The 23,208-nt window shown below is 34.8% G+C and overlaps 1 protein-coding gene and 1 long non-coding RNA gene across 2 annotated transcripts in view; one reads left to right on the plus strand and one right to left on the minus strand.

The window, feature by feature from the left end:
• The window catches only part of hk2 (hexokinase 2), a 140,685-nt gene that overhangs the window by 25,626 nt on the left and 91,851 nt on the right, over positions 1-23,208 (plus strand). The window contains 4 exon segments of the mRNA NM_213066.1: positions 126-274; positions 7,200-7,319; positions 7,422-7,517; positions 15,346-15,445. Of these exon segments, the coding sequence (NP_998231.1) occupies positions 126-274; positions 7,200-7,319; positions 7,422-7,517; positions 15,346-15,445 (465 nt within the window).
• LOC141385773 (uncharacterized) lies at positions 4,083-7,337 on the minus strand. The gene is made up of 3 exons (XR_012406748.1): positions 6,867-7,337; positions 5,104-6,801; positions 4,083-5,001 (listed from the first exon to the last, which is right to left on the minus strand). It is a non-coding gene; the product is annotated as an uncharacterized lncRNA (long non-coding RNA).

Raw genomic sequence — 23,208 nt, forward strand, 5'->3', positions numbered from 1 at the left:
CTTTCAAACATTATTGCTTACATTAAATAATTCGCTATGAGATTATTCTTAAAGTCTGACTGTCTTGTTCTTGCAGTCTTGACTTAATTCTTGAAAAATTAAGATGAATTTGATTCTGTTTGTAGAAACTGGTGACTTCCTTGCCCTGGACCTGGGAGGAACCAATTTTCGGGTTCTGCTTGTCAAGGTGTCCAGTAATGGAATGCAGAAAGTGGAGATGGAGAACCAGATCTATGCCATTCCAGAGAACATCATGAGGGGCTGTGGGTCTGAGGTGAGAAGTGACAAATGATTTATTAACCATGCTATGCACAATAAGAGTGGTATTAGATTTATTTGTAAAGTAGGACTGCACAATATATTCTTTCTGCATTAATATCGGAATATGTGCATCTTCAATAATCGCATCACAGAATCTGCAGTGTTGAACCGGTATTACAGATGGTTAGGAACCACAGTTGAAAACACGCTTGATTTGATTTGTGGAGTCATTGAAATGTTTAACCATAAACTTACCAAAACCTTTATTGTTTGAGTGACTTGAAATGCTCAAACAGTAGCTAAAAACACAGTTTAAAACAGGGGTGCCCAAACCTTTTCTTATAAAGAGCCAGACACCAAACTTGATTGAGGGCTGTGGGCTGAAGTTAAATATACCAAACTGTATTACATTAAATTTGCCATGGATAATTTCGTTCATGCATTGCCTTTTAGCAAATTGCCAAGTTAACTGCATAACGTCTTTTTATAATCAATCTGATTGAGAAAATCTAAACCTATTAACATTTCTATCATATTTCACCTTAATCACAGTGGGGAAGATCTATTAAACATTTTTGTCAGGTGTTTACCTGCATGAAATTAAAAGCTATAGATGAAAATAAAACGAATGAACAGATTTTTTAAATTGCATTCCATACATCTATACATTCCTGCATGTTCAGAGTTTTAGAAGTGTGCTAACAAGAACAATAATTAAATGCATGTGCTAGATGCCTAAAGAGGTCATGTTAATCGTTTGTCATTTTATTATATGCTGTGAATATCCTGTTTAAGTTATTTCATATACAAAATAACACAATTTTTTATTTACTAAAGTGTATAATTAACTAAACTGCTTAAAAAGACAAAGATATAAGATATGGAGCTGAATACTGTCTGGTGGAAAAAAAAAGAAATGTTGTTTTGGTGTTAGACATCTTCTTTATCCTTAGTGATGATGACTGTCTGGACTCCAATCATTGCAATTCAACCACAAGAGTCCTTTTATAAGAGTGCATGACCAAGAGGTGGAAGGTACAGTTGGAACCCAGCTGGCAGAAGATGATGAGTTGCACCTGGTTTCTCACAGCCCATGGCATTATGACTTCATAATTTCAATATGAAATGCTTGACCTGAGGAGACTTCGCCACGGTATTGATTGTCAGTCCCCTCTGGATTTTCGCAGGAGCACTTTTCACTTTCGAGAGCTTCTCAGAGTCTTGCTTCCACTTTAGTTTAATGTGAAGAGCTATTCATTTCAAAGCCCCCAATTATGCCTGCTATGATCTGTGCTTAAGATCCTTTAGCCTCCCCAAAACCTCACCCTCAAGACGGGAAAATTACGGCAACCTTTGGACTAACTTTCTGAACATTTTTGATGTAAAAACTCTTGTCTTTATGCTCTTAATCTACCTAATTAAGGATTCAGGGATGTTTTTCACGTTTCCGGGTTTCTCAGTAGTGGGAAACGTACATAGTTGGGTGAATTTAGAGCGTAGTGAATGGGAGAGTACAACACGTATTTTATTTTACAAAGCTATTTGCTGAAATAATAATGGAAAAATTCTATGATGGTGTTATTGTAGTGCTCTTTTTCTATGGCAAGGAAAGGGCCATGGATTCTTATAAATTGGATCGCACTAATTTGTATTTTAACCCCAAAAAGAAACCCATAACCTGAATTAATATAAATAATCAACAACCAATCTGGTACAAAATTACCTTTCAAAATAAATACAATAAAACGAACAAAGATACACAAACAAACGAAGTAAAGGTTTGTTTAAAAATAAAGCTTTTCGTTTTCCTTTTTTCAAACTCAAACAGAATCAACAGTTCATTTAGAAAAGCTCAAAAAAGTCCATATAAAATGAATCGGAAAAATAAATAAACCCCGTTGCAGGCCTGTGTTGGTGCTTGAGTTTATAGTGGCATAAAACACAGTTGCCCCTTCGCCCTAAGGGCAAATAAGTAACAGTTTATTCTTACCAGATCCCAGGGAGCACGTCAGAACCGGAACTACACTTCATAAAGAAATACCGGAACTACAGATCATGAGGAAATAGAGAGGAGTCGGCTGTGTGATGTGTCCAACTTTGCCAGAGGAGCCACTGAGATATCCTGGTTTCTCAGGGCGCTATCTGGAATGTCCGGGTTCGTTGATGTCTAGGACGATAATTATTCGCGAAGATCTCCGCCTTAGCAGCTAACACTATTTAGTGAACACTGTGTCACAAATAGTCCGATGAGATCCAAAAGATTAAATCACTATGCTCCAATCAGACGTATAGATCTCTCTTCCGTTCTCTTTTCGACAACTATTGGATCAAATAATCTCTCACCCCACAATACTCTTCCGGTTCTCTCATATACCTTACGGAATATTAATCTTAGGTCACCTTGCATGGGAGTCAAGGTTTTAAAACCGCCAAAATTTTATTTTATTTTAAAAGGTAGTTGTAAGATTTTTTTTAATTTATTTTTTTATTAACTTTATTTTGTTTTTGTTTTTTTGCATGACAACAGTATCTCCAGCAGAAAAGATATCCAAAGATGCCATTTAAAATTGTAAAGAAATCAGTGTTTTTGAAATTAATGAAGACAGCAGAAGTCAATGATTCAATTTCCTTAATTTAGCCCGACATTTTTACTGCGCCAAAATATTATAAATCTTTCTAAAAAATAAAATCTATTGTTTTCAAAGGCGAAAAATGTGTTGTTTTTTTTTACCCTGACATTCAAAAAGAATATATTTTAGAGCTGTGAGCACAATACCGTGATACCATGATATTTTCAAGGTTATCAAACCATCAGAATCTTATGCCAGCCTGCCTACAACCACTTTCGTTACGACACAACAGGTAAAACTTCTTAATTTAATATAAATACATAAATTCTAAAACAAAACATTCATTATACAATAAACAAATAATGAAAGAAATAAAATTATAACTAATAAGTTAATTGATAACTGGGCAGAAAAAGGAAAAAAATGTGCAAGACTGATATTGGATACCAGAAGAGAGAACATCAAATTTACTCTTCTTCCCCATAGACGCTACATTAGAAACACCTCTTTTTTTTGTAGCTTGATTCAAAGAGGGTGTAATACATACATAAATACACTACCTGGCAAAGGTCTTGTCATCGATCCCAGTTGAAAGAGCTAGTTGACTTCTAGTTGATCATTTGGAAAAGTGGCAGAAGGTAGATTTTTCTGATAAATAGTCTGTTGAAATGTATCCCAATCATCACAAATACTGTAGAAGACATATTGGAACCCCCATGGACCCAAAATTCACACAGATATCAGTTAAGTTTGGTGAAGGATAAATCATGGTTTGGGGCTATGCGAGAGATCTGCAGAGTGGATGGCAACATCAACAGCCTGAGGTATCAAGACATTTGTGCTGCCCATTACTTTACAAACCACAGGAAGAGGGCAAATTCTTTAGCTGGATAGTGCTCCTTCTCCTACTTCAGCCTCCACATCAAAGTTCCTGAAAGCAAAGAAGGTCAAGATGCTCCGGGATTGGCCAGCCCAGTCACCAGATATGAACATTATTGAGCATGTCTGGGGTAAATGTAGGCATTAAAGATGAATCCAACTGTATAGCTCAAGTTATTATTTGTCGTTCCTAAAACTTTGATAGGCGACAAGACTTTAAAGTAGTGTACATATAAATTTACATGCATTAACAAAAACTAAAAAAAAAAATCTAAATTTTAAAAACTTTAATGGTTTGAAGATGCTGATCACCGTTAAATGCTTTATAACTGTCTTGAAAAGGATCCATTAGGCCACTTTTCTGGCACTTAAACATTTTGAATTATATAAATCCATAATTAATGTAATACGTTTTAAATAATCATGAAGTTTCCTAGAACAATCGCTAAATATTCAATCACTCTGGTTCAATTCTAGTTGTATAAAACCGACGTCATTCATTCATTTTATCTTGAGGCACGACATCTTATCAAACTCCTACTACAGCTAAGTAAGGTAATGTAAGTAAATTTAGTCTGCAATCCCCCCACTCCTCAAGTTTTTTGATCACATAGTTGAATACTTGGCCAATTTCCTTGAAGCAATTATGAATCTAGAATTACTGGTTAAATTATCTGGCGAATGCTTAATTGTTATGCAAGTCCATATCCTGATCATGTTCCCTCCCCAAGCACATTTTACCAGCAGCAAAGCACACAAGTCTTAATCAGCGCTGTAATATGTATATAATCAGTTATAAGTGATGTATAATTGTTAACGAGGGCTAAAAGTGTGGATTTGTGTAATTATCAAGCAAATTTCTTTCCTGTCTGAGTTACATCTCTTATTTTTTTTCAAAAGTCAAAAATGATTAAAAGCCCACAGGAAAGATGTGATGCTATAAGAATTGAAGAATGAAAAAGTAGCCGTGTGAATGAAAAAAAAAAAAAAGCTCACTATGCAAGCAAGATCACAAAAAAACAGGTTGAAAGAAAAACCCTTTAAAAATTATGGCAAAGAGTTCTCATTTTTTACCAAAAGTACAAAGGGTCAAGGTAAAACAACTTGAAAGAAAAATGTGAAGCTGGTGTGCTTCACTAAAGCCTGATTACTATTTTTTAAGTCAATTCAAATTGAGCTTTATTGTCATTTTGATGTATGTTTGGACATCAATTGGAACAAAAGGTTGCGTCTCACGGTGCTGCATAAATGAATATAATCACAAATATGAAGACAACACTGGACAGAAGAGCTATTTTAATCCTGTACATAACTTACAGGAGCTGTAATCTAACCGTTAACTTAATGATACACAGAACCAAGGACGGTCTATACAAGTACTTTTACATAAGACAGAACAATTTTGTGCAAGATATTGAGAGATATTTAAGGTCGAATAAAACAAGTAGTGCAGCATGATTGTGTGGTACATAGGGCTGCACGATTCTGGCTAAAATGAGAATCATGATGTTTTTTTACTTAAAATCAAGATCACGATTTTCTCACGATTCTGTAGATGTAAAATAAAGGTTAACATGAGTATGAGTAATATGAGTTAATATGTTAAAGGGCCACCAAACCCCCCTGTTTCAGCAAGGTGTTTTCACATCTCTAGTTTGGAAAAAGGTCAGGAAAGTAGGCATGTCCAGTTCGGTTTAGGGGGGAGTGTCGGAGGAGGGAAAGAGCAAAAATGGGAGTTTCGGTTTGGGCACATGCTGGTTTTCACCATGGCAAAACAAACACACAGACGCAGGGCAGAAAGACAGTGGCTGTGTTTACATGGACATTAGTAATCAAATTATTTGGCAAATTAATAAATGGTGGACTTTAACTGCAGTTTGGCACTTTCATTCAGAAACATTTCATTCATGCCTCTCATGACAAACAAGATATTAGATTCGAGGAACTGCTGAAAGTGTGTAGTTTTAATGAAATGTTTGATACCACATAGCGAATGAGAGAACTACCCTCCGCGTTTCTCTGTAACTTAATGCACTTGGTAGGTAGCGTCAGAAAGCTGTGTGTGTATAGACCATCCTGTCACAAAATACGGTAAAAATCCTACACGAAGGTAATAGTTTGATTGAAGTGTTTACATGTTTACCCTTGGAGAGCTGTATTTACAGCGGATCTTTCATCCCATAATATTGTAGTGATATTAATGTTCTGTGAACTTTAGTAACTTAGAAATCATTTGGACTAAAGTCCGTCTTTAAACACTGAAAGAGTACTGCTGAAGATACAAACTAACTTTGCCATCTGAATAAACAAACAAAGACCACTGATCGCTTACTTACCAAATCTGTAGAGACAAGACAATCTACACCAACTGGAGCTGCGTCTTTATTAAAAGAAGACGAGCGGCAAATCTAGATTTCGCCTTTCCAGATGAGAAAAGCTCTCGGGTAAAAAATGTTCCTTAGACACTTTCTTGTCTTTCACTTGTTTTGGCAACACAACGTGGCATCTCTCTGCCGTCTGAACACTGTACAGGTAAAAACGAAGCTATCATGCATATTAATGAAGTTGCACCGCACACACAATAGAGCATGCTGATTGATTTGAACCAAGTCTCTCTCATGAATTAATGCTGCACACTCAGAGATATCACGATGCACTCACAGTCATTCTCCAGGCTTGCACTCGCGCTAGTGATGTTTGTTTGTAAACCAATAGCATTCAGCTGCGCGTCTAGCTCTGCCTTGTACCCTTATGTTGTGCTTGGTACCCTTTGGAAAGGGTACCCAAAAAGTGGTATGGTTCACTTTTATGTACCTTTTGACAGTGGAAACGGACACAAAGGTGTACTGAGCCGTACTCTACCACTCAGTGGAAATGGTCCTTTAAAGTGTCAGAGAGATGAAAGCATGCATTTTCTACAGGTGGATTGTCAAGCCCACTCACCTGTGTGAGGCACACTTCAGAAATGCACAATGTTTTTTCACAAGGTATAGAGTGATTGTAAGAGAATCTGGTGCAGATGTGCAAACTGGTGCAAGTGTAAGTTTTAATGGTCAGAGAGATGGAAAAGTATGTTTCTGAAAGTGGCCCACTCACCTGTATTGACTTATTTGGTGAAGAACTCAGTAGATCAGCAGTTTCTGAAAATACTACAACAAGCTTTCTGGCACCAGCAACCGCAACACATTCAGAATTGCTTAAAGCACATTTCTTCTTCATTGTGATCTAATTTGAGCTTCAGCAGTTTGTGTCTTGTCTTTGTGACCATTGAGTCTTTAAGCGGTTAAACAGGTTTACCTTAATAACGTCATTTATGAATGTGGCCAAATATGGTGTTATACAAACATATGTCAATGAAATGATGCAATGAACATTTCAGCTCTCATATTGGCATACTTTTGTATGCAACAAATGAATAATCTAAACTAAGTGGTGGATTTAAATCAATCCTGTTCCCCCCAATCTCCCCCCTCCCATTTTCTTTTTCAGCTCTTCGATCACATAGCCGAATGTTTGGCCAATTTCCTTGAAAAACTGGGCATCAAAGAGAAGAAGCTGCCTCTTGGCTTCACCTTTTCATTTCCTTGCCAGCAGACCAAACTAGATGAGGTGAGATGAGAAAGGATTAAAAAAAAAAAAAAAGGAAGTCTAAAATTAGCAACTCTTCGCCAAGAATGTCATGTTTCCATGGTTGCTCTTATTACTTTACAGAGTTTTCTGGTGTCATGGACCAAAGGTTTCAAGGCAAGTGGAGTGGAGGGGAAAGATGTCGTGAGCCTGTTAAGAAAAGCCATCAGGAAGAGAGGGGTGAGTGTGTTGGGTCATCGTGTCACGCTTTTTACATTCTTTATGCCATTGGTTTTAATGGGCTTTCTAGTACAGTCCTAACGATCTTCACTCTCCGGGAAAAAAGTACTAGCATGTACCATTTAGATACTAATGTTCTATAAATGTATACCATTAAAGGAATGGATCGCTGAAAATAAAAACAATTTACTCACCCTCAAGCCATTCTCATGTATTTGATATATATTTATTTTTTTCATCAGACTCACACTGTTGGTGTAGTTTTACATTTGCTTCCCTGCTGTATAACGGTGTTTGATAGTGAATTTTAGTTTAAAGCTAGTAAAAGTGCATAAATCGGTTGTCAAGCTTACTTAAATGGGTTAACAATTGTCTTAAGCAGTTTAAAAAAATAAATATTTATTATTTTTAAGTTGTAAACTCACTGACATTTTATGGCGGCTAAATGTGGAAGTGCGCTCATTTTTGCTATTGTTTTAGAACTTCCGGTTCAATCGCCAATGGGAGTCATGACTAGGAATAATAAACCGCAGAAAATGGTCAAACTAATTGCTCTACAAACAAGTATGTTCATGTCTATACTTAAATTAGAATAATATGATAAGAAAAAATCAATTTTAACATCTAGAAAGTAGTGGAAGTGAAAGAGACCGGAAGTCTTGAGCTAAGAAGATTCCAATGGCTGCACCTGCTCATACGTGTAGAATAAGATCAATACATCGTTTCACGGAAGATGGGTAGACATACTTCAGATAAGGCTGGGTGATGTGGCCTTTTAATGCCAATTTAAATAGATTTATTTTATTTGTTTCTTTATTTTTTCTCCCCACAGAAAATGCTTGGAATTAAAGGTTATTAGTCTACAGACCATTTTAAGAGATGTTAAAAAAAACAAACAATGGTCCCAGTTTATTTTTTGTTTTACATTTTTAATTTCTATTGCTTCCGAGAACCCAAAAAGAGCCAAATATTGAAAAATATTGTTTTGATGGCTGTTTTATCATTAGGTTATGATTGAATTGCGTCTTGTTACAGTTATGAATTAGTTTGATAACAAGCAGGAAATGTTCATGGGCCAATAACATCACCACATTGAAATGGTCTACATGGTTAATTGTAGGATTTAAAGATGATAAAGAATAAAAGCTGTCATTGAAAGATCAAATTTAACAAGATATATTTATAATTGCATTTAAGGGTACTTTCACAACTAGACTTTTGTTTCTGAACCGGTCTTGTTTACCCAGTTAGCGTGGCTTGTTTCAAACCAGTAAATTTTGCCATGTGAAAGCGAACCGCACCAAGAACAAAGAGCAACAATGTTCTGAAACGGATTAAAATAGTTACATATGAATCGATTCACAGGTGTGAGAGCACCCTTAGACTTTTTTTAAATAATAATAATAATATAAATTGAACTACGGTGACCGAGAGAGCTTAACCTGATGCAAATTAAGAAAACACAATGAGCAAATTGAGAAACAAAAGACAAGATCAGCTTGACAGGACATGTGCTGCAAATAATCCCAACCCAAACACATTTTTAAAAACACGCTGCATTTTCACACAACGCAAAAAAAATAGAACACAACGGAAATGTTTCAAGGGGATCCAGAAATGTGACTGACTCTGCTGTGCCGTGACTATTATTCAGTTAAATTGAAGGTGATTTTTGAAAGGTGAGTATTTTTTAGTTTTGTTTGTTTGTTAATTTTAATATCCTGATTCTTGTCTCTTTAGTATTTATTTGCCTTAACCATAACCTAAATTGCCGTGTTCGTAGCGTTTTAGGGTCTAGAAACATTTCCATTGTGTCGTGAGAAAGTGTAATGTAATGTGTATTTATATGGAATAATCTAGTGCACTGAGCGAGTTTGTCAGTGTTGATATTTACAGTAATGAACGTCTTTACAGCCAGGTCACGTCATTTATCCGGAAACCACAACGTTGGATTCCACCATTAGATCGGTAGTTGCTTTCATATGTGTTTATTCTCCATTAATTGTCTCCTCCATTACTTCTTGCACTAAGAAATACAAGGTGTGGTGCACAGTTTTAAATTTGCCTGTCTGACTGTATGCGTGAGTTATGGTGTGTTATTTTTTCCATTTCAAACAGCGCAACATTTCTTTGTGGCTCGTTGCCATGTTGTTTGTGTATTTCTATGGCAAATGCAGGGGGAATTATGGGAACCCAGAGGGGAACCTCAAGTGTCATGGTTAAAACTGTTTTTCTTTCAAATAAATAGATGTGAACTTCACCCTCAATTAATCAATAATTGATGCATCGTCTAGCCCTAATTTCAGTGGTACTTCCAACTGCTTGGTCCCAGTTTGATGAGCTGTTGTCCCATGTCGGCAGGAGGATTTTATACCCGTGAAACCAATAATAGGTGTTACGTTATTATGTCCCTGCTAGAGTAAGGTCACCAGCTCAAGTCTGGTTACTTACTGAAGCTAGGCAGGGCTAAGCTTCAGTCAGTACTTAGATGGGACTCATGGAAGACCACATAGGAAAACAAGGTTGCTGATGGAAGTGGTGTAAGTGAGGCCAGCAGTAGGCGCTCAGCCTGTGGTCTGTTTGAGTCTTAATGCCCCAGTATCGTGAAGAGGGACACTATACTGTCACTACACTGGCGGCCCATCTTTCAGATGAGACGTTAAACCGAGGTCCTGACTCTTTGCTCTTTAAAAATCCCATGGCACTTCTCATTAAGAGGAGTGTAACCTGTGTGTCCTGGCCAAATTCCCTCCATCGGCCCTTTCCAATCATGTCATCCCAATCTTCCCCATCTACTAAACTGGCTGCATCTGTCCCTCCACTCCACCAATAGCTGCTGTGTGGTGAGCGCACTGGCGCTGTTGTCTTGTGGCTGCTGTTGCATCATCCAAGTGGATGCTGCACACTGGTGGTGGTGTGGAGAGACCCCCCTCACAATTGTGTAGCGCTTTGAGTGTATGGCCATACACAATAAATACGATATATAAATACACATTACATTACATTACAAGCTCCTGATTGGTTACACGGCGTGAGTGCCCGCCAAAGTTTAGATTTTTAAACTTGAGTGATTTGTGCAGCATGTCTAATTGTGTCTTTGCTTGACATGTAAATCAAGTGGTACTAGTGGTACTGCGTGCTAACATATAGCACCAATGTGCTCACGGCGACCCGAGTTCGAATCCCGGCTCAAGGACCTTTGCCGATCCTTACACTCTTTCTCATTTTTCCCCAATGCTTTCCTTTTTGAATTCTTTACTTTCCTGTCATAATAAAGGTGAAAAACCCCTAAAAAAGTTATATACTCTACAACGTTATACAGTAATGCCAGTTTACTCATTTGTTGCTATTTTCTGTGGTAAACTGTGTGTAAGTGAATAAGGCTTGCATCATACGCAATTCGCTTTACTTGTCAGTCATGCATAATATGCATTCACAACCTGTTGGAAGTCAGTAATTGATGTTTATCCTTTTAAAATTGTAAATATTTTTTGTTATAAAAACACGTTGATCAGATTCATAACTAATCCGTGTAGTTTGATTATGGATTTATGTGCTTTTGGAAGCTTTAAAATGAAAGACCCTATGCAACACCATTATGCAACGTGGAAGGGCCAGCATACAATTTAAAACTACTCCAATTGTTTGTCTGACTGAAAAAAAGTCATATGCTGTACTGTACAATGAGTATAGCTTGAGGGTTAGAAAATGATGGGGTAATTTTATTTTTGGGTGAGCTATTTCTTTTAAGGCACCAATATGCACCATTTAGGGGCAAATGAGGAACAAAGGTGCACCCCAGTGACAGCTTTTGTACCTTTTTGTCTGAGAGTGAAACTGAGGAAAGAGCTTTTGAGCTTGTTTTGTGTCTTACTGTGTTTTTGCCTAACATTTTTGGAGGTTTGTTAAATAAGTCCATTAGTTAGATGTGAGTTGTCAATTTTAAAAGTTATGGAGTTTTTTTTTCTTAATGAATGAATAAAAAAAATACAACGACTATAAACAAAATTGATGAAATACCTTTGTTTTGTGAATCAACATAAATTAAATTCTGAAAAATAATGTGATGCCGAAAATTCAGCTTTGCCATCACATGAATGAATCTCAAAATGAAAAAATCTAATTGCTAAAATACTTTTCTACTTTTGTTCATTTATTCATTCATTTTCTTCTCGGCTTAGTCTCTTTATTAATCCGGGGTTGCCACAGCGGAATGAACTGCCAACTCATCCAGCATTTGTTTCACGCAGCGGATGCCCTTCCAGCCACAACTTATCTCTGGGAAAACTAATGTTGTTGTTTTGATTGAATAAATGCAGGTCTTGGTGGGCGTTTTCTTTCAAAATTGTAAAAATATTCATCTTTTCAGTGATTTACAATTTTTATATTAGATATTTGGTCAATTATATGCATCTCATTTTATAATTTCAACAATTTAAACAATTATTAATATACTCTGTTGGGAGTTATGATATGGCTGAATTTTTAATGATTTATAAAGATTTGCGATATACTCGTACATGTTGTTACTTGCAACATGAAAACCAATTAACGCTTTCAATTAAACGTCAATGTGCAGAATGATTAAAAATCATAATCCTAATCTTGAACAAAAAGAGAGTAATAAAAAAGAAGACGAGCTAATTTGATTTCAGCTTGTGTAAAGAAGTTGTTAGTTAACGTCTCCAGTAATTAAAATGGTTCTTTATTGGCAGATGCAGGAAGCAGGAGTTTGAATGTTGCTGTAGGGCACTCATTTCTTCATACATAATTTTTTTTTATATAAGCCAACATTTATAAATGTCATGTTACTGGTTATGCTCTAGCCTCAGGAATGGTATTTTATGACAACAGAGCTGCTGCATTATTAGATTAGCAAAGAAGTACCGGGATAAAAGTTTGGATATGAACACTTTTGTCTATGGTAGACATCAAAACAGAGCAAATTATATTTTGAAAGTAAACTGAGAGAAACCAAACATGACGCTGCTGACAGGTGTCACTGCTTAAAATTGCTTAAGGGTTTTCTGAGTTTAAACTTTGTTGTAAACATTTCGTGTGGTGCAATTAGGTGCCAATTTTACTATCATCAAGTGTTTTTTTTTAAAGATATTTGAATGCCTCAAAATATTTGGATATTTTCTGGCCTGTAAAAATAATTAATTGAAATCTAATTAAAGTTCTGACAATCTTAGTTTTTTTATTGTGTTGCTTAAATGGACCAACAATTCTGTCAGATTCTGTTGGATAATTGTGCAATCTCTCTTTTAAACAATAAATAAATAAATAAATAAAGATCCTCAATGTATACACCATCAAGCAGCTCTTTAACAACATCGATATTTTGATAGTTTTAAGTCTTTGTCTATTAATATTTAAATATTTTTTAATTTGTATGTTTTTTATGTATTTGACAGTTTGACAGCTTTACTGATATTTAAGCAGTTCTCTAAAAACACTGAAGTATTGAGGGAATCTTAAACATAGGCAGTTTGAAATTATCTAATGATAACTTTTCTAAACAAAGAATGAATTTATTTATTTGGCTGTTTTGCATTTGAGTTAGGACAGTTGACTGCAAACGAGGTGTGGAGAAAAGAGTGATATTGTAATTCTTTTACAAATAATCCTAAGTATTTTTAACCTAGAAACAACTGTTTTATAGTATTCTTATTAGGAACAATAACAACAGCAACAGCCATAACAACAACAAAATTCATAACAACAGCAACATCAGCAACAACAATCATAACATGAATAACAACTGCAGCCATAACGACAACAATCATAGCAATAATATTAACAACTACAACAACCACAACAACAATAGTGACAGTCATAAAACAACAATAATTTTAACTACAATAATCGTAACAACAATAATCGTAACGACAACCATAGCAATAATAAACCACCACAACTATGATGACAATCATAAAACAACAATCCTAACAACAATAATAACAACAATCACAGCAATAATAATAACCACAAGAACAATGACAACAATCGTAATGACAACAATCATAACAAATCATCCTAACAACTACAACTGTAACAGCAATGCCAATCATAACAACAATCATAGCAATAACAATAATTATAGCAATAAAGCAATAATCATAGCAATAATAACAACCACAACAAACATAAAACAACGACTGTAACGACAACAACAATAATCGTAACAACAACAACAACAACAATAATAGTAACAACGACAATAATCGCAACAACAGCAATCATAACACTCATAGCAATAACAACAATCTTAACAATAAAACAGTAATCATAGCAATAATAACAACAATGATGACAATCATAAAACAACCGTATCAACAACAACAACAACAATAATAGTAACAACAATAATCGTAACAACAGCAACAATCTCAACAACAACAGCACTCATATCAACAATCATAGCTATAAAAACAATCATAGCAATAATAACAACAAAAATTGTAACAACAATAATCGTACCAACAACAACAATCGTCAATCATAACAACAATCACAGCAATGATAATAACAACCACAAGAATAATGACAGCAATCACAACAACAAATCATCATAACAACAACAATAACAATTGTAACAACAACGCCAATCATAGCAATAGCAACAGTCATAGCAATAAAACAATTATCGTCGCAATAATAACAACGACGACAATCATAAAAGAACAACAACTGTAACGACAACAACAATCATAACAACAACAATAATAGTAACAACAAAAATAATTGTAACAATAATCGTAACAACAGCAACAATCGGAAAAACAACGTAATCATAACAACAATCATAGCAATAATGACAATAATCATAGCAATAAAAACAGCAATAATCGTAACAACAGCAACAATCGGAAAAACAACGCAATCATAACAACAATCATAGCAATAATGACAATAATCATAGCAATAAAGACAACAATAATCGTAACAACAGCAACAATCGTAACAACGTCAATCATAACAACAATCATAGCAAAAATAACAATAATCATAGCAATAAAAACAACAATAATCGTAACAACAGCAACAATCGTAACAACGTCAATCATAACAACAACAGTCATTGCAATAATAACAACAACAACAATTTCAACAATCATAAAGCAACAATAGTAACGACAACAATTGTAACTACAACAATTGTAACAACAACAACAACAACAATTGTGACAACAACGAGAATCATAACAACAATCATAGCGATAACAACAATCATAGCTATAATTACAATAATCACAGCAATAATATTAACAACCACAACAACATTTGACAAAAATGATAAAACAGCAATTTTAAAAGCAGCAATTGTAACAGCAATCGTAACAACAGCAATCATAACAACAATAATGGCAATAACAACAACAATCAAAGCAATAATAATCATAACCACAATATTAACATCAACAATGATGACAATCATAAAACAAACATAACAACCGCAATTATAACAACGATCATGGCAATAACAATAATCATAGCAGTAATAAGAATCACAACGACAAAAGTCATGAAACTACAATCATAACAACAACCATGACACTAATGATAGCAATAATCATAGAAATAACAATAATCATAGTGATGATGATGTATTTTTTATATCTTCGTAAGGTGTAGGCACTTCTAGCAGCCATGCTAACCAGCCGATCCTCAAGGCTATTTTGCTTTAACCATCACCCTTTATAACCCATTATATCCCACTACAACACGCAGCTTGACATGCATCACTATTTTACCTCTCACAAGTGTTTCAGGTTGCTTCAAGGACCAAGCATGTATTGGATTTTTTTTTTCTCTTTCTCTGCAGGACTTTGACATTGACATTGTAGCAGTGATCAATGACACCGTTGGCACCATGATGACCTGCGGTTACGATGACCATCACTGCGAAATTGGCCTCATTGTCGGTGAGTCAACAGTCTTTCGTTTGCACTTATATTCTCACTGAAATCAGTGGGAAAATATCAGTCAGGGTGTCGGTGATATTGTCAAGCAAACTGATGTGCTTGGTGTGAACGAAAGGTGCTTTGTTTAAACATGGACCTTTTTGTTCTGCCGTTTATTTAGCAAAATGGTTGAGGGAACACTGGAGCACGCACTTCAGACATTTAATAGCATGTCAAGGTCTATTATTATGGACTAAGAAAATTATTTTCGGTGTCATCTTGACAGTTCCTAATCCTTGCGCGCCTCTACGTGAGCTAATTGTTTTCATTCATTTTTCCCAATAGTCTGTGAAATGTGCGTAATTGTAGAGGCAAGAGCAGACGTCCTTGAGTCTTTCACTTTTTCTGCTTCGGATATTATACACTCTCTCTTTTACAGCAAGAACACAACTCTTTAGGATGTTTTTCACTTTTTTTTTTTTTTTTGCGTTGATTTGTTGTAATATACAGTTGAAGTCAAAAGGATGATTCGAGTTCTTTTTCAAATGTTTTTTTAAGTGCTTCTTATTATTTTTTAAGCTTATTAGTTTAATTAATTTAAAATAACGTATATATTTTGTCCTTGCCATAGAGGCAGGGCTTAACTAGAGTAATTAGGTGAACTGTACAAGTTTAGTTAACTGGGCTAATTATTGAATAACTGGTTTGTTCTGTAGCCAATCAGATTAAATTATTTCTTAAAGTGGCTGATAATATGGACCTGTGATGATATGGAATTGTTTTAAAGCACCTAAAAGCAGCTTATTCCAGGCAAACTAAAATAAATAAGACTTTAGACTCTAAATAAGACTCTAGAAGAAAAAATAAATATAGGAATACAGTGAAAATGTCATTGCTCCATTAGGATATATATAAAAAAAAAACATTCACATGAAGAAAATTTCCACTCTAGTGCATATACATTTAATATCAGAATTATTAGCTCTCCTTTGAATACTTTTTTCTTTTCCTAAATATTTCCCAAATGATGTTTAACAGAGCAAGGAAATTTTCCCAGTATGTCTGATAATATATTTTTGGTAACACTTTACAATAAGGTTCATTAGTTAATGCATTTACTAACATGAACTAATCATGAGCAATACATGTACAGCATTTATTAATCATAATTGAACATTTACTAATGCTTTATTAACAACCAAGTCCATGCTTGTTAACATTAGTTAATGCACCATGAGTTAACATGAACTAACAATGAACTACTGTATTTTCATTAACTAACGTTAACTAACATGAACAAATACAGTAGTAAATGCATTGTTCATTGTTTGTTCATGTTAGTAAATGCATTAATTAACATTAACTAATGAACCTTATTGTAAAGTGTGACCATATTTTTTTCTTATTTGTTTTATTTTGGCTTGAATAAAGCAGTTTTAAATTTTTTAAAACCCACTTTAAGATCAATATTATTAACCCCTTTAGGCTATATTTTTTTCTGTAGTCTACAGAACAAACCATCATTGTACAATAACTTGCCTAATTGCCCCAACTTATTACCTTAAATATTTAAACTATTAAGTTTATAAATGTTGAAAAGATCTTCTCTCCATTAAACAGAAGTTGGGGAAAATAAGGGGGGCTAATAATTCTATTAATTATGACTTCAACTGTATTATAAATCCAAAGAGTAACACAAAAAAAAACAAACAAATGAAATGTCAAAAGGGCACCTAAGTTACTCTTTTTTTCAAGATTTAAGATCTCCAGAATGTGTCTGTAAAGTTTTAGCTCAAAACAGCCATCAGAATATTTATTAAACTTTTTTTTAAATTTAGGTTGTTAGGACATTGAAGCCGCTTCTGTTGCCTGTGCATTTATTGCAAATGAGCTAGTTTACCCTGCCCACCATTCCCACATGCGTGTCAAAGCCACAGAGATCGCTCTAATGGGCAAACCAAAAAATTAAGCAGATCTCCCTTACTACAGTTAAAACTTTCCCAGCAGTTTTTGATATATTTGTTGTGGAGTTGATCCAAGCCTTTCTGCAACAATGAGTCCCACACAATGTTGTTACAAAGTTCACACACACACACACACACACACACACACACACACACACACACACACACACACACACACACACACACACACACATTTATCTTTGCACTGTTTTTGCACTGCAAATGTGACAGAATACACATTAACATACAATGCTGTTGAGACATGTATGTTAATGTACAAAATAAATTTGATTTACGTCCACAAACTGGGATTGAAGCAACTTGTGATGAATTACAGCAATTTTATAACAAACATGCACTGTTTTAAAAACGTTTAACTTGTAAAACTCCTTGAGGTGCTGCTGATCACAGAGAGCTGAACAGATCAGTTGCTTTGCACACATCCTGTCTTGTTAATATGATTATATGCATTACTACGGAGACATGTTAATATGAGGCTGTGGTGGGCCTTAAAAAGGGAGGGGTTTGGATCATGTTTTTATGTCAGATTATTTAAAAAAGAGACTTACTTTGTTTCTATCACTCCAATATGACTGTGGACACACTATACCTACACACAGTTCTGTTCGAACAGCTTCCAAAAGATTTTCATCATAGGTGCCCCTTAAATGACTATCAATGACAAATGAAAATTAATATAGCAGGCAAATCAAAAATAATAATAAAAAAAATACACAAATGGTTGAAAATCCATTCAGATAAAAAAAAAAAAAAAAAACGATTACGTAATCAAACTTTGTTTATTATGAACTCGCATTGTAAATATACATTGGACAAACACATTAATACACATTTAAAACAATAAAGCAGTTAAATTTTATTTATTTATAATTGGGATTAAGGGAGCGATTTGTTTGTCCAGTCATTATACTTTACTTCTTAACCCTCTGGGGCTGAGGGTGTTTTGGGGCTCTGGAGAAGTTTTGACATGCACTGACATTTGTGTTGTTTTCAGTATCCTAAAAACATATTAATGGCTTAAGTGTGATAACACTGTAAACAGCAGTAATACCCTACAATAATACCCAGACAGCATGTTTGTATGTGTTTGTGTTTTTGAGAAAGAAACATTTATGCGTGATTGGTAAAAAACTAAAATTTTAAAGTCACTGAAACAAGGCCGTGAAACACACAGAGAACATTTGTGCACAAGACTTTTGAGAACTGTATTTGGTAGTCTAGTGTTTTTCCTTCAAAATGATGTGAGAATCATCTTGTTCACTTGCTCACAGAAAACAATATAATAAATTAAAAATTCTAAGTCACTTTTTGAGTGAAATTGGTTTATGCGAGAAGGTGTGAACTCTCATTACTATGCAGTAAGTCACACCTGAGAAGACAAAGACCTGCATAATGAGCTGCATAATGAGCCATCAGACAGGTATGTGACTAGGAGGGAAGAGTTTCAAGAAGGAATCAGAGGAAAGTTTATTTACTTTTTGTTTGCAGTTTATTTAAAATATGTTAATCACACAAAATAACTGGAGATACACTTGTGAGAGTCAGTACACTCTATAAAACTCTGCAAACTTTTAAACTTACACAGCAAATCTACTGATTTTAATTTTTATTTTTTTTTTGTAAATGAAGTGTTTTGTTGCAAAATTAGATTTATCCATTTTGAGAAATGTTGGTTATTTGACATTATTATTTAAGACATCAACAGTCAGGTTCATTCACAATTTTATAAATTAAACTATTACTTGAGCTCAGTGAAGTGCAGGAACACAATATTTTATTCTTTAAATCCAGGATATTTTTATTTAACTTTGTCTATAAATAGTTTATAAATAAGTCAAAAACATGCCGAAATGCAACGTATTATTTTAACATTGTCAAACATCTTAAATTGGTTAAAAACAATACATTATAATATATGGAATAGTATATACAAAGTTTGAATTATAATAATAAGATTCTGAGTTAGTTTTGGTAATCTCATATTAGAGCAATGTTATTTTAAAGAATGATAATTAATACATATTAATAAAAATTACTGTGAGCAAAAGAAAGCAGGTGAAAAACACACCATGTGCGATTAATGAAATCTTTTAAACAGTCGCGTGCATCACAGCAGCTTTTGGCGCAAGTGATCATCCTCTCATTCGGTATTCACAGTAATTATTTAAAGAATAAACTTACAAAGGACACTTAGAAATGTAACCTTGCAGACAGGTATCCTGTGATGGGGAGCAGCGCAGGAAAAAGGCAGTATTTCATTGTAACCGCTGGCCTTCTTCTTGACATCAGCGGAGACTGACAGACGCAAGACCACTTGGTTCACTTTTGTAGCGTCTTTAAACATTTAGTGACGTTGAAGGCTACATCTTCATCTAATAGTTTGTCGGAATGACATAGACCAACATTACTCTCATTACTGAGCAAACTCGGAGTACTTCTTCTCTACTTTAGCTCTCTTTGCCACTGGTCCTTTTCCTCTGTTGTTTTCACATCTGGATTTACATATGAAGCGCGCTTACTGAGAGGCGGGACCACGCTGCTGTAATGAGGCGATATAGGAGAATCCGTACCAGCCCTTACTTTTATACGGATTACATAAAAAGAGATCATTTGTTTTCGACTTGAATTGGTTAATGCAAAAGTAGACATATCAAGCTTTATATATATATGTCATAAATCATCATCTTTGTTGACTATTTGCCGAGATTCCTTTCATTTTAGTGACATGTTTTTCTGACCACAGTCTGCTTGTGTCTTCAGACGCTTGTAATAACAATGCCCCGTGGGCGTGGTCGCATTAAAACTAATGAGATAAGACTGAGAAATTAGACATAGCGTTGGTTTCATACCGATTACTTTATCAAGCAATGTTTGTTTTCAACATGCATAGCTGTGTTTAAAAGTAGCCACTTTAAGCTTTCTAGAAATACATTTCTCATCTGGTTGTGTTTTGTATTCGCGGAGTTTTAGCGCATTTTACCGACGCGTTTCTAAAAACAATTCACGGAGAGAGAAAAGACAGAATGCCTACACTGTTTGTTTTCCATATTTTGCAAAAGCACACACGTTTGTTGTTGTTGTGAGTGTACACAACAAAAAGATGACACATAACAGATTCAATTGATGTATTGATCTTATCTGTACGCTCAAAACTGAAAGTGTAATTTAAGTTCATTTCAGCAGTTTGACGCCACCACAGGTCAAAACGCGTATACGCGGTCTTCGACCCCAGAGGGTTAATGAAGTCTTTAAAACCGATTGTCTGGCTATTTTTCTTTAGAATGTTTAAGACACATGTTAATGAGAACAATAATTGTGTACCCTCTCGTAATCATGCAAATAGAGAAAATCCTCTATAGTTGAAGACAGCTGGTATATTTTGAATCATAAGGCAGCGCTGGGGGACTTCAGAAGGGTTTAATGGTTGTTGGGCTAATAAAACAAGCTTACTTGAGGCTTACCCTGCCATATTCCACAAAGCGTAAGCTGTTGAGTGTACATTTTGAAATGTAATTAAAAATCACGAAGAACTAATGAAGTATATTCCCATGTCAACAGCTTTTGAACAAGTGTATTTATTATTTTTGGATTTTCAGGAATCTGTTGAGACACTGCTTAAAAAGTTTGAAAGAGAATAGCATTTAGTTAGCATTTAGCTTCGTTTGTTTGAATAAACAATGATTTTGGCTGGAAAATGTGGGAAAAATACAGCCAATACCCACATAGCAGGCCATTTCATGTGCAGTTCACCCAAGATGAACCCTTCTATTGTTAATGTACTGTAACTCAGATCAACAAAGATGTTTTTTTACTGGACATTTTTGCCAAAACAACAAACTTCAGTGATTTAGAAAAGAACAAGGCCTGTTCAAATGTATCTTTGTTTAGCATGTATATTGTGAAATTTGCCATATATGATAGTATACTGTATGTTGACTCAACAGACTTGTGTATGTTTGTAATGAGGCAACAGACACATGCAAACCGCAGAGTATAAGCATTTAATGTACATTCATGCATTGCGTCATACCACACAGCTCTAATGGTGTGTTCACACCAGACACAGATGACACGTCAAGCGTGAGTGATTTACGTTACGTTAAGTCAATGCGAGTGATTTACGTTACTTTAAGTCAATGCAAAGACTTGAATTGACATCCTGCTGCAATATTCACTGGAGTGAGGCGGCGCTAATGACGTGATTTGCATAAATGAAATGAATGAATTATTCGTTTTGCACATTTGACACGCTTAACGGGCGAAATGCATTAATCGGAGTTTGAAAATCTGAACTTTGGCTGGCATTTGCACCGTGTTAATCAATCAGGAGCTTGCTTTAGTATTGAGATGAATATAATGTAGTGCCTGTTTTTGTTGTCATGAGGGGAAATCCTTTTGCCGACACTGGACAACAGCTCATCAAACTGGGCTTGGGTCAGTCAAAAGCATGGCTGAAAGCTGCCAGTACAGTTTCTGGAAGAGTATATGAACTCACAGAGCTGGGTGCACCTCTGAAAGGACTAAGTGGACTTAGAAACGGCGCTGATTAAATCTATGATGTTTTTCAGCCTTCCTAAAGCACATAGAACACTGGGCAGATAGAAGCCCTGCCCCTGACTCGTCTATCCGCATCTATTGTGAATTGAATGTCACCTGAGAATGAAGCGAGTTTGCTGTGTGAATCTATAAACTTAAAATGTACATGCATCTATTAAAGCGCCAATTGCACGATTTGTTTGCAGAAGTCGCGTCTAGTGTGAACACCATTACTATGACTTTTTCTTGAGTGAAACTACACCAATAAACATTCTACTTTTAACAAACTGCCTATTTAGATATTATAGAACAATTTAACTTATTGTTTCAATACATTCTAAACATGTTCTTTTGAATGTCAAAATTCTTGTAGCCATATATGTTAATTTTACGAATCTAAGGAACATTTTCAATAAAATATTCTCTGATGTTGTACTGAAGAGAAACCATATTCTGTCTGTGGGATTGCAGGAGGGTTATTGAATTAGTAGCAGATTTTAAAATTTTTTTTGCTTGATTGATCTCTTTAACCCTTTCACTGTCTCACCAAGAAAAAAAATGGACTCCTAATGTCGCTAGTTACCACACTAAATGCATCTTTTTTTCAACACATACCATCATTAAAAAATATTAGCCTCTACCAAATGATTGATATGTCAGTTTATGGTAAAAGTACTAGAATTAATACATGCATATATTATAAAAAAATCTGAAAATATGAAGTGTACGACCAATTTATTTAAAAACATAATCAAAATAAAACATTTTTGAACACTAAATCATCTTTTATTTTTTGAAGTATGCCATAAAATATTTCAGATTCTCATTTAACTTGTTTTCTTGTTTTTATTTATTTATTTTTTTCAAAAAATTAAGTGTAGTAGTGCAACAGGATTATGGTTGTTGGATTTTTGTAAACCAGCAATGCTGTAAGCCATTATTTAAAACAGTCATTCTTTAGATGACTTTAACAGTCATTATTTAAAAAAAGTCAAAATATGGTCAACCATTTGGTAGAGCAGGCAGTTTATGGGTCTCTTTTCATCTGTGTAGGTGTCTAAAAAGAGATTTCGCAATCACAATAATGATTTGGCAGAAATGTAGTATTTGTCACCAGGATTATGCTCATAACAGACACACCCAACATGCATAATAGCTTTGGCATTTGCATGAACTTCCCAGTTTTGTTATCTGCTTTAGTTGTAGTTCACATACGCAAAGCAAAGAAAACTGATAACCGTCAGCTTTATCAAGGAGGTAATG

This window comes from Danio rerio, chromosome 5, assembly GCF_049306965.1.
Source record: "Danio rerio strain Tuebingen ecotype United States chromosome 5, GRCz12tu, whole genome shotgun sequence".
NCBI lineage: Eukaryota > Metazoa > Chordata > Actinopteri > Cypriniformes > Danionidae > Danio > Danio rerio.